Source organism: Coturnix japonica, chromosome 5, assembly GCF_001577835.2.
Source record: "Coturnix japonica isolate 7356 chromosome 5, Coturnix japonica 2.1, whole genome shotgun sequence".
Taxonomy (NCBI): Eukaryota; Metazoa; Chordata; class Aves; order Galliformes; family Phasianidae; genus Coturnix; species Coturnix japonica.
Window position 1 is genome coordinate 5,491,927 of NC_029520.1, and position 12,794 is coordinate 5,504,720.

The following is a 12,794-nucleotide window of genomic DNA, read 5'->3' on the forward strand; positions in this document are numbered from 1 at the left end:
TCTCAGGCGGGCGTGTTCTTTTATTTCTGCCAGACGCTCAGTTATGGCATTATCTACATAATCCATGCCTGAACCAGCATATCTAATGCAACACCTTGAAAGCAGGTATTAAAGCCAGCTCCATTACCTCTGAAGCAGAGCATTCTCTAAATCCACTCTGGATAATTCATTGGTTCTGCTAACTCCTCTGCTCTGCACAGCCTACCAAGGGATAACAATAAATACAGCTTTTGCCTTTGCATCACATTTGGGTAAACAGAAACCAGCAAAGGAACAGCCAATTATCAATGACGTTTCCTAAGTTCGCAAACACATTTACTGTGCAGCATTTAAATATTATTTTCTTCAGGTACAACGGGTAGAATATAGAAACAAACCAAGTCGGAAGCACCAGTTTTCATCAAAAGTAGGGGGAAAAAATCCTTCCACATAGAACAGCACACTAGAAAAGCAGCCTTCTCCATTGCAAAGAAATCCCCTCAGATGTACCCAGATAATTCCTTGTGACTTGGATCACAATATCCTCAGTAAGCAGATCCACGATGCTACAAGTGACCGTGATATACAGCAAAGGCTGTATGAAGAATATTGCTCCTCTCTGGAAAGGACTGAGCAGTAAATTCTGGGTCTCTCATCACATATTCAATAGTGGCAACTGATAAAATAATCTCTGATGTGAAAAATTTAGGTCTCTCCTCCTTCCTAAGAGTTACTAGCACGGAACTGTAAGACTTCCGTAGGTTAAGCCTGTTTCAACTAACAAACCTTATATTCCTTCTCCTACTCCATACCTGCTCAAGCAAGAGCTATTTGAATGCATTGTTGAGCAAATAGCATTTTCTAAGATAACCTTGTCACAAACAAATGAGAAGAAAAATCTACTGTCAAAAACAACATCATACTTCTTCATCACTGTGCTGTGACATGACTAGCATTTGTCAAGGAAACAGAAAGCATTCCAAATAACTGTGATAGACCACTCACTCATTCCATCAAGCTGACACTGACAGAATGCTGTTCTAGAAAAGAGCTGTTTGGGATCAAACTGACTATTACCCCTACTGTTCTTACACAGATGAAGTCTCTTGTGTTTTTGTACTGAGGAATGAACATGGTTTAAATCTGAAGGAGTTGCAGGCTGTGATAACAAGGAATGAGATGCTTCTTTTTTTTAATTTTCTTTCTTTCTTTTTTTTTTTTAAATAAATTTTTTACTTTAAGATGACCGGTATAAATTAACCTTAGATGAGAACTATTGAAAAAAGTACATACCTGGATAGCACTTGTTGGGAAGAGTACAGGAATTGATGGTCCCAAATCAATTCTCAGTTAAAGAAGTCTTCTGCACGGTATCCATTTACCAAAGCAACTGTAACACTGAACCACTTTGGGCACATTTCCACAGAAACACTAAGGGCCGGATGTGCCACAAAACTGCACTGCCTGCTCTCTGCAGCACTTCCCTCAACGTGGCTGTAAGGAGTACCGCTGGGATTCTGGGAAGCAGAGCACCACATTTCAGTTTAGTTATTCACACTGTTTTGTGGATAAACAGAAAATTTAAGTCCCTAGAGATCAATACAGCACTTTTCCAAAGGGCTTTATGCAATATGCATACTCTCAACTTGGGTAAGAAAAGTATGCTTGAAGAGCTGTGAATTTCCACACGAAGATGCCTTTACTTCAAGTAATAACAACATTTCATTTTGGACTATAGCTCCCCAAAAGGTGAAAAGCCTCTTAGCTCTCTCACCAATACATAATTGAGGCTGAAAGACTAGAAGACTGCTGCAAATCAGCAAGAAAAGACGCCATGAAATCACCGCTGAAATAAACTGCATATTTAATTTTTCAGGTGTAAAAATTAAGGTCTTTAAACAAATTGGAAGCAGAGAGAATAAAAACGATTAATCAGGGAGCTTAGCTGGAGAGCGTGCTATTTGTTTTCATAAGCGGCTGTCTTCTGAATCAACATTTCTGGAGCGTAGCTCTTGCTGGGACATGACTGAGTGAATCAGCTCTGAGCTTCTCCCCCCACGCCCCCCTTCCTCCAACCCTCCCGCAGAGGATGCATTGTGGCAGCATCAACAGATCCCTCTCCCTTGTGGTGCTGCAGTGAATTCTGAATCCACAGTTCTTTATTTTGGGGCAGTCTGCCAGTGCCAAACAAAGATTACTGTCTGAGCATTTTGGTGAGGGTATGTGACTTAATTAACAGGGATAATGAAAGATAGAACGGACATGCCTTTGCCAAGGTAGTGAGTGGAGATGAGTCATGGAAATGAAATACGTGTTCCTCTACGTGGCTTCATAGACAGAAATATTCAGATGTAATATTTGGACCTATTTTTCCTAGTCTGTTAAAATAACTTCATAACATGAAGGGTTTTTCTAAACACTAGCCCTTTGAAAAGGCTGTCTCACCACATACCTCCACAGGAAGAGCGGCAATGATCCAGATGTCAAGTGGGGAGCCAGTGGGGCTGAGCGTTCCCATGATGATGGCAAAGTTGGCATCAGGAACGAGCCAGGGGAGCTCCCTGCCACCGGACTGCAGCCAGACACGCATCCTCTGCAGAACGTCTCAGTGCCATCCTGGCTCACGCATCTGGCACGTTGGTGGAGGAGATGGAGATGTAAGGGGATGCTGTGCTGGGGATGTGAGGGATGGAAATGAGGAAGGTGGAAAGAGGGAGGTAGAAGGCAATGGTGAAGGCCCTTGTAGCTCAGCAAGGAAATGCGTGTGCAGCACTCAGTGCTGAGCACCGACCTCTACCAAGGTCTTGAGAGCTTTGCTACAGAGCAGAGGGCAATGCAACAGGGCTGCTTCAGCTGCCTATCTTTGACAGCACAAGCTAAACGAGAAGATGAGAAAGAAATCAATTTTCATTAGTATAAATACAAGACATATATGTCAGCATATTTTTATACGTATATACACACGTGGGTTTCCGGTATCACTTCCTTTTTAAAAACAGCGTTTAAAACTCACCATGATTAACAAAACGTCGTATACAGGAGCAGGCGGATGAAGCCTCACAACAGAGGTTGTAAACAGAAGAGACTTCACGAGGTACGGGACATCTTCACTTTGGAGCAGTATTAAAACACCAACTTTATTCAGGAATACAGAATACATTTTTGAGGATATCCAGTTTACAAAAGTTTAAGACAAGGTTGAGTTTCAACATACAGCTTCCCTTAAAGCTCTCACATGTCTTAATTTCAAGCAGAAAAAAACCCTCAAACCGGTAACAAAAGGGACAAACAAAGGCCACAGTTTTGCATTGGAATACATTCCAAGCAGAATCCAGCATGGTACTGAAATTCTTTCTGCAGTTACATATTTAAGTCCACAAGCCTTGCACTAATATAACATATTTTGGGTCTCATATGAACTGCAAGAAGAGCACTTGATCACAATTTCAGTTCCAGGCACTGTATGCAAAATAGCTTCTGATGAGCAACAGTTAAGAACAGTACTTGCCATTTGATCACCACTTTTAAAAATACAGCATTAAATTCTTCCTTCATTTAGACAATTTTAAATATTCATTAAAAACTGAATCCAGAATCAGTGTCCCTCTATCCTTTTCATCATTAATAGTTTCCCTTATCTACTAAAACCATTTGTCTTTTCTAAGATGTCTAAAAAGTAAAGCACGAGATTAACAAGCTGCAGCATTAATTAAAATGAGAGTCATCGTCTCTTTTCCTCCACCCAACTTCTAAATCTATCACAAGGCCCCCATTAGCTGCATCAAAGTGAAGTGGTGTAAATAAAACTGATTTGACTTAAAAGGAGAGGAAGAGCCAATGCAGAGTCACTTAAAAATCGCAATGCAGTCACAGCGTTGTCATGTATGCCACTGTAGGCAAGAGCAGAGGAAATTATTCACAGGCTCTCTTTTAAAAACATTACTGCCGGTTTTCCATTAGCGCAATACCAGAGAGCTAAATTGTAATTTGCCATACAAGGAACTTCACATTATTATCGAGCAGACTCACTAATGGCTTCATTTTAAAATACACAGCACTCTGACTTCTGCGGAGGTTACAGATAATCACAACTTCTGAAACTTAAATAAACCATCTTTAAAAAAAATAACCCAAATCTCATCTCCAACAGCCTAAACCCAATTCCTTTATTTACCTCAAGCAATCATTTCTTCCAATTGGTTTACTGAAATCAAATTTATTAATTAATCCCCTTCTCTTAGTGAAACTACTCATTACCGTGGTCACCGCTGAATACAGATCATGAATCAGGATTTGGCTCCGAAGAAATCTGTTTTACTTGTGTAAGAAATAGGCCTTTGAAAGAACATTAATTTATTTAAACATTAAATATAAAGGAAAGCTCCTGGAGGACGCACCTCAAATTAAAAGGTTAAGAGCAATCTCAAACAATAGAATGATTAATTCCAATTTCACCAGCTACAGAAGTCCCACTCCACGGCACTTCATGAGCGTTCAGCTTCAACCCTACAAGACGAAGATGAAGGAACTACAGGATTTCCAATGAAATATTTAATTCAATCAGTGCAGTTGTTGCTACCACGTTTCTCCAAAGATTCCACTAAATAATGCAGCACAGTGCTGTACTAACACTACCAGAAGTGACACATTATAAACAGTTTCAGTATGATACTACAGCAATTTCCAAAGAAACCAGCTAGCAAATCTGTTACAGGTACCAGAAAACTGGAGTAAGATGAAAACCTTCCTTAAAGTTTTAGCATGCCTTTTTGGAACGAGATACTGAATCCCTGTACTACTCCTCAAAGTGGTCCCCAAAACTAACAACAAAGAGGAAGACAAGTCTTGTTTCTCTTTTTGGTTCTCTAGACAGTGATATGTAACAATAGCCTCCCCAAATCAACGCACAGTCAGAAAGGCACAATCTCCTTTTAAAACTTGAATTCTTAAAAACGGAAAGATTCCTGTACAAAGATAAATACACCCTTAGCTGGAAGGGAAAATTTCACACCATTTAGAATGCTTCTTCTTTTTTTTCCCCTACTTTTATGAAGTCCAAATGGATTATCTTAATGCAAAAGTTGCACGAATATATACAACCTGAAAGTATATCTTCTATATATACATATATATGTACATTAATATATACATATATATGTACATAAATGATAGTGACTGACACAGACAGAAGCAGCAGGCTATTTCCACTCCTTTCCTACTTCTTAGCAATGCAAGATAATGTTTTTTAGAATCCAAAGGCAAACACGTTTGGTTTGCATATACCATGTGTCAGAAGAAATGTGAAATAGTCTCCCACAGAAGGCTTGCAAGAGGGATGTGCGCCACTTAAGTTACACAGGACACGATGATTAGTCTCACTAATGCAGCTTTAGGCTACTTAAACAGGAAAAAAATGAAAGTCTAATGAAACCACTGTAAACTCTGCAGTAGCAAATTCTCAAGTCTAATAAAACGTTTCAAAAACTGCAATAGAAAAATAAGGCTAATCCTGATAGTGTATTGTTTGCTTATAGAAGGCTGAGCAGAACCCTTAACAAAGGCAACAAGTGGTACAGCAGGGTTTGGTGCTCATTCCTGTGCCCACATATGCTGTCAAGTCAGCTATACTCAAGTCTGACTTCCATATAAAACATAGAGCAACTATTTAAGTGACAATGACAACAGTCTGCCTAGAAATTTGCAAGGACTGATTAATTAGCCAAGTCCTACTTCATGCAGGACAGTGTAACTATACTGCTTGAGCTCCCACCGAGAATGGAATCTGACTGAGGCTTGCATGTTGCTTTACGAGGACCAAGTAGAATCATCTTCAGTGCACTTCAGGACAGGCTGCCTAAGCCCATAAGGAAAAGCTGCTGTTAATTTATTTCCAAACAAAGCCAAGACCATCAGCACTACAGTTTCACAGTGTCCCCACTGTGTCATCTCAGCCCTGGCAGGACTGCTGCTCTTAAACCCATCTGGTGCCTGCCTCCCACATTGCCATGACAGACTACTCCAGACATGGAAATAAAACAAACAAACAAAAACAAACACAAAGTGAAGTCAGTTTTATGTGTTGGAACTGAGTCTGAACTTTAATCACTCCACTACCTGCACCCACACTCAAGAATTCTTGAGTCCTGAGCATCTAACCTTTAGGGGAAAGATGTTACCTTAAATAGGGAGGAAAAAAACAGAGGGTTTGGAAAAGCAGTAGTTCTCCGCTTTTCCATCAAACAGCAAAGCCTATTTAATGACAATTAAATTAAGAGAGAATAACTCAAAATAGATAAAAGTAATTCTGTTTATCTGAAGAAACTAGAATCTGAACCAAATGAATATGAATAATGGCAAACAATTAAGGAAAAGCAATGAGAATCTCCAAAGAAAAACATCAAGATTTTGAAGTCCTACAGGTACAAACAGAACTAAGCCTACACAGTTCACGATGTTTACACATACACACGTTATTAAAATTGTGTATTCACACATATCCATTTGCAGACAAGCCCTAAACCTTACCCCGCCTTCAGTTGTTTCAGAAATTAACTAACCAGTCATTGAAACAGAAGTTTTCCATGATGGGTGTTAGCTCCAGGCTGGTTGTGCTGCTGAAGATGAAGATGGAAAAGTTTTGGTTTTGTTTGCTTGTTATTTCTTAACTCTTATTTCTTATCTTAAGAAGAAACATATAGAGCGATGCCGTTTTGCCATGTTTGAAGTCTTGCACTGGTGTGTTGAGCCTCACTGCCTCTGTGGTCAGCCTGAAGTTTGACAGATGAGCCAACCTCTGTGGTTTTCCTGAGAAAATCCATGCAAATCTGGCCTCAACAATAGCATCGAGGTGGAGGAGTAAGAACAAAGAACACTTGTTCGTTCAGTTAGAGAGCTGCTGCATCATCAGAAGCTAAAACTGAAAATTACATTCACAAGGAGAAAGTTCTTGGCAAGGAAGAGAAGGGCCATCTACAGCATCTTCTGCAATTCGAGTGCTGCCAGTGGACTTAGCACTGGGCTACTTTCCTCCTGAAGGACTGCTTTTTCATGCTCCGATGACCACCACCTGGCACCAGGTAGTGGGAAGGAACAGTTCACAGTGGACTGGAAGCAGTCTAGAAACGAGAGACCTGGCATAGCTTTTGTGTGCAACATTTGTATATATTACACATGCACATATATACATTCATATACAGTATATATTCTGAGAAATATGGTGCAGCAGTTCTTCAGCATAGCACTTTTTCTCTTGCTGGTCTGAACTGGAACCTGCTTGCAGGAATACTGTCAGGAACTGATGCAACTCCACTTTCAGCTCTCACACCTCTGTCTTTGATGAACACAAAATGCAGACTTAAAAAATTAATGTGGACCCAAGTCAAGTCATCATTCAGGCACACATCTGCCTGAACCTTACAGCAACAGCAAATTAACCCAGCCGGCCCAGAAAAAGTAAATCTCTTCCTGCCATCCCAAACACTGGAGCAGTTACACTTCTCTTTCATCAACATGGTTGACCAAAGAATCACTTGGATCTGCTGTCCTCTCAAGAAGGGTTCTGTGGCCATCCATGCTCTCATGGACATCTCTTGTCCAACTGCTGTCGGTGCCCTGAGGGCTTCCAGCCGTGGGGGTGTCTGTGCTCACCACGCTTCCTGTCCGAGACCGGTAAGGAGGGAGATCTGGCTGGTTAGGGGATTCAGATTCAGAACAATAAGGGGGTGGTGGAAGGTCAAACCAAGGTGGTCTGCTGCAAGAAACATAACATAGCAAGAGGTTATTGAAAATAATGGCATGGGAAAACGCACATAAGATTTTTTCCAATAAAGAATAAAATGAGCAGTTTTTCTTGGCACTTCCTCAATCACACCTGCCAGATGATCTTAAACAGACCTTCCCATGTTATTCACGTTATTCCAAAACCTCCAAAGCACCACCAGGTACTGAGGTTTCTGGTCAGGAAGCAACAGAACTTACTACTTCCTGCTTAGCACTCCACAATGATTTTCATGGACGCGCACTGCCAAACAACGCTTGGCTCACCCTCAAAGAAGTTAAGAATTTTTCTTGTGTAACTTTTACACAACCTGAAAAAGCACTATAAAAGATGTAAGGTAAGCATCAGATTTGCATCTGTAGATGCGAACACAAAGCTCTGAAGAAACCTCTGCTAAGTGACAAAGATTAATGGCTTACGGTCTACAAATACATAATGAACTGAATTCTTCACAAGCATTTTTTTAGCACAGCTCTGGCATGTGGTATGCAAAGTAGGCACAGAAAGGATAAGGTACTTGATTCAGTAAAACTGTTTTTTGATTCTAATGGTAAAACAAAGTAGAAGGATGAAAGGGTTTAGCAGATTGATATCAGATATTGGGAGCAATCAATTCTGAAATTGCAGATGGTTTGCACTGGCCCAGGTGAGAAGCGATTACAATCTGTACTGCTGTTCATCCAGTTGTCGGTAGTAATGAAAAGATATCACTATTATGAATGTCAGCATTAAGACAAGTAAGCTGCTGCCAAATCAGCAGAGAATAGGAATGTAAAAGATTACATTATCATTCCTAGATCCCAGAGATTGTACTAAAGAATGGTGACAGGGTGACAGTGAACAAACTGGATCATCAAAGTTCCCACTATGCCCTTTTTATGTACAAAGGATGTCAGTCTAGCAATTTTATTTGGAAAGAGTTTACAGGCAGAGGTTAAAACAAAGGTTAATGATCTACAAATAAAACCAGTGTCACCAATACAAAATCAACATACCCGCAAAGCTTCAAAGCACTTTCAGCTACTAAAGAAAAAAGAACAGAGCTTTCCATTCCAGAGCTCTTCTCTTTTCTTCTTTGAGTAAAAAGAGAAGTGGCATAGAGCAGAAGGTCTATTCAGTTACTTGATGCAAGAAATGCAGACATCTTTACATTATATACTTATTTATCACTCATCTCCAGGGCATTTGTCCTATGACCCAGCTAGCTTTGGGCAAAAAATCCAAATTCAGTTTTCACGTGTTGACTCCAGGCTGGCACGGGATATCATGAGAGAAGTTATACCTTTCTTTGCATTTTCCTGCTTCTGCAACTGCACATGCTAAGATCGTGACTTAAGCTTGCCTTACATGCCTTTAATGGTAATAAAAGCAAGTGAACTTGACAGAATAGCAACACAGTTTTGATGGTGACATCAAAAGCATAATAAGAATAAACAGGGAGCAGAAACACAGATGCACACAGCTGCAACCAGCATGAAACTTTGGTGAGAGCAGATTTAGCTGCTATACATACCTTTGGTCCAGCACAGCCTCTGAATAGGATGGAGGTGAGTCTAGATCCACTGGCCTGTGGTAGGTCTGGTTGGACATGTACTGGATCCCATTGTTGACGTTGTAGGTGACGCTGCAGTGGTGTGGGTGATCAAGGACCACCAGCCGGGACAGCAGCACAGGGTGCTGCAGGCGATGCACTGGTAAGGTCATGAGATTGTTGCGTTTTCTTTGGTGATGCAGAACTAAAGCAAGAAAGGCCACCACGAGCACAAAAATGACAGAGCTACCAATGATGGCGTAGGTAATACTGGGGTAGTAGAGCAGCTGATTTTCCGAGGTCACGTAATCTTGGCCGCTGCCTGCCTCTGCAAGACAAAAGGAGAAGGAAGCCTGAGATTCATTTCATATTACAGTTCTGTTCCTGGACACACGCTGTGCTTTCTGCTGGCATGCTGTGTGACAAAGCAAGTTTCTTAGCGTATTAAAGCTACGTGCACGCAAAACAGAAATTAGCTGACCATCTCTGAGCCTATTCTCACCTGCTGTATATGTCTCAGACAAACTATGGGGGAGAGAGAATGCTGAAGAGCAGGAAAATACACTGGTGAAGCATGTGCGTTATCGTGAGGTTCACTCAATCCCACTTTTCACTCAAATTACTTTTTCCACAGGTTAAAACACCCCTTTCTGAGGCATAAGCATAGTTCTGTAGCAATATCTGGCAAACATACTAGAAACAGAAATATCATTAAAGCAAAGATTAGGTTTTTTATAAAGTGTGGTACAGCTGATGTTTACTTAGAGCTTATGAAAAAAAAGGGTAACAACTACATCCTCTGCTCCAGAAATCCAGCAGTCCAAAACAAGTTAAAAAAACACAAATAGCTGCACAGTAAGAGATTATTTGGACGTTTGCAATCAACAGATCTCCTGCTGGAAGTAATTTAAAAGAAAAAAGGGTGTTGGAACTGCAGATAAAACCACTGCTATAAGCCTGGTAAAATGTGATACAATAACAGTAAAAGTGTGGAAGTTTGTCTCACGGTTTGAACTAAAATCCAACCTTGCGTTCCGGTGATCAGGGGGCCGTAGAGCCCCGGAGGGCCCTAGCCGAAAGGGAAATAAAAATTAATGTAGGGAAAAGAAAAACGCGCAAACGATCTTAAAGAAGGAGGCACACTTATTTACATAAATTACATATTATCGGAATACAGGATAACACACAATATAATTACAATTAATTGAAGATTTTGGAGCTAACGAAATCAAGCAAAATAGGAGAGAGAATGAGTCCCGTAACCGGAGAGGCCTACTGTGAATCTAGGCGAACGGCCTGAGGCTCCCCACACACTCCCTCTGAAACGCCAGAACTCGACAGACGGTTCAGTGCTGTTTCTGCGAACAGAGTTTAATATAGAGTCGCAGGTCCCCGTGACCTACGTGTTGTTTCCCTGGAGAGATGTAGTCCTTCTTTCTGTAAGTGCAGATTCAGTAAAAATTATTTCATGCTTGTATATGATGTTATGATGTGGAATACTTGATAGGCAAAAATTACAAAAATTATTTAAGACCCATGACATTCCATCCCCTTATTCTCTCAGTGTACATTATGTTTATACATACATACAACACTCATATGTATATAGTTGGTGGAAAATCAGCAACCTTGATTTTGTCATCAACAATTTTATATTTTATTCCATACAATGTCCGCCTAGTTGAGAAACAAAAACTGCTATACCTAACTACTATTTATTAATTTTGAGAAAATGGCAAAAAGCCTGCCAGAAAAAGGAAAGAACATGTCAGCGGGAGAGGGAAGGCAGCGCTAGTAGGGCGTTGCCCCCACATCAAGGGTGCACTCATCCATTTCCCAGCCACACCACAGCAGCGATTTCCTTTGTGACTTATACTTTTTCGCATTGTGTCTCTACAACATCCATGGCAGTGCAGGAATATGAGAGTGCCAGATGAAAACTTGCTTTAGCAGAGAGCCTTTAGATGAAGGTAATATAGAGAAAAAGTGTTTTCTTACATTTTGAATCCACTGCTATCTGTGAAGTGCGCATGACGGTAAAAGGAACTATTCTCTACCTAATTGAAATATTTTTCTGAGGACCGTCTACTTATATATTTTACAGGAAAATCATTGGGCTGCCACTCCCCCAACATCAAATTCCCTTGGTTGGTTACATCATTGAACATGTGTCCACTTGTTTTGTCCATCACCCACATGTGCACCCCAGGTTCCCTGGGCAAAGACAGGAACCCCGGCTCGAGAGGTTGCCCCTTTCCAGACGCTGGGAAGGACCCACAACTGTTTTTCCCCAACACACTCTTTATATGTGTACTACAGGAACCTTATCTCCCTCCACAGGTACGTAGGGAAGCTGATTGGTTAGGACCATTAACGATTACTAAGATCCTCGATGGTTGACCAACCAGGTGCTTCTCTGCGAAATGGTTCTCCCAATTTTTAACTTCCGCCACCCATTGCTTCAACTAGTTTTCAATAAACCATTGGAATCGTTTCATCTTACCAGAAGCTGGTGCATGATATGGGAATATGGTAAATTCCACTCGATTTGCCATGATTTTGGCCCAAGTGGGTTACAAGGGTAATTTTTAAAATGGGTCCCATTATCTGATTCAATTTCTTTCCGGGAGTGCACATGCCGCCACAGGATTTGCTTTTCGCAACCCTTAATAAATGGTGTTTCGGGGCGGTAGCATGGGGGTTACTGCGTAATGTTTCCGAGCCACCAAGTGGTTGCCTCCCACCATGGTTGAGTACATTAACGCCTTACCCATTTGCGAGATTCGGTCGGCAAGGTGATATAATCAACCTGCCATGCTCTCCATATTTATACTTATTGCCATCGCCCTTCCCCCAAATAGGTTTCATCCTCTTGGCTTGTTTAAAAGTTATGGCGCATGTTTCACAATCATGAATACTTGAGCAATAGCGCGTCCATACGTTAACGTCCACCCCTCGGTCCCCTCCTGGCCCCTTCTATGTTGCATCCCGTCCTTGTGCACCTGAAGTCTCTGGGCCCACCGGCTAGGTATATTCACCTTTGTTATCTGCCAGTCCGTCTCTTTTGAGGCCACCTCCCATTTTGGCAGTCGATCAATCCCTGAAGTGGTTTATTTTTATTGTTTCTTCAGTAGCCTTACTTTTAGGCACATGAGCATTACAGTGGCGCACCTTTACAACAATGTTCCTTATTCGGCAGGCAATTTTCTTTCCCACAGTTAAAGCAAGCCCAAAACAGGTACCCTTTGTTGCCCAAAAATTTATCATCTGTTCCCCACTGATTGCAACACTCCATTAAAGGCATTTGCCGACCAGTCCATTGGGAATCAGTATAAAGATGAAGCATTGGCCACGCTTCCGCCGGTTCAGCCCATCTAAGCCAGCTGAACAGCCTTGTACCTCCGTGCGAATTGACTTGATTCTTCCTTTACCTTCGGTGGCCTCTGCCAACTTGTTGTGTGCGGGGGGGCTCCATGACAGCACAGACTTTCCCGATCTGCCGATGCC

General features: G+C 41.3%; 1 protein-coding gene across 6 annotated transcripts in view; it reads right to left on the reverse strand.

The window, feature by feature from the left end:
- Positions 1 to 3,085: 3,085 nt before the first annotated feature.
- The window catches only part of LDLRAD3 (low density lipoprotein receptor class A domain containing 3), a 142,312-nt gene continuing 132,603 nt past the window's right edge, over positions 3,086 to 12,794 (reverse strand). For all 6 annotated transcript variants that reach the window (XM_032445215.1, XM_032445214.1, XM_032445216.1 and 3 more), the window contains 2 exons: positions 9,270 to 9,615; positions 3,086 to 7,729 (listed from right to left, as the gene is read on the reverse strand). In XM_032445215.1, coding sequence (XP_032301106.1) covers positions 7,468 to 7,729; positions 9,270 to 9,615 — 608 coding nt within the window. In that variant the 3' untranslated portion in view covers positions 3,086 to 7,467. The remainder of the gene's footprint in view (positions 7,730 to 9,269; positions 9,616 to 12,794) is intronic.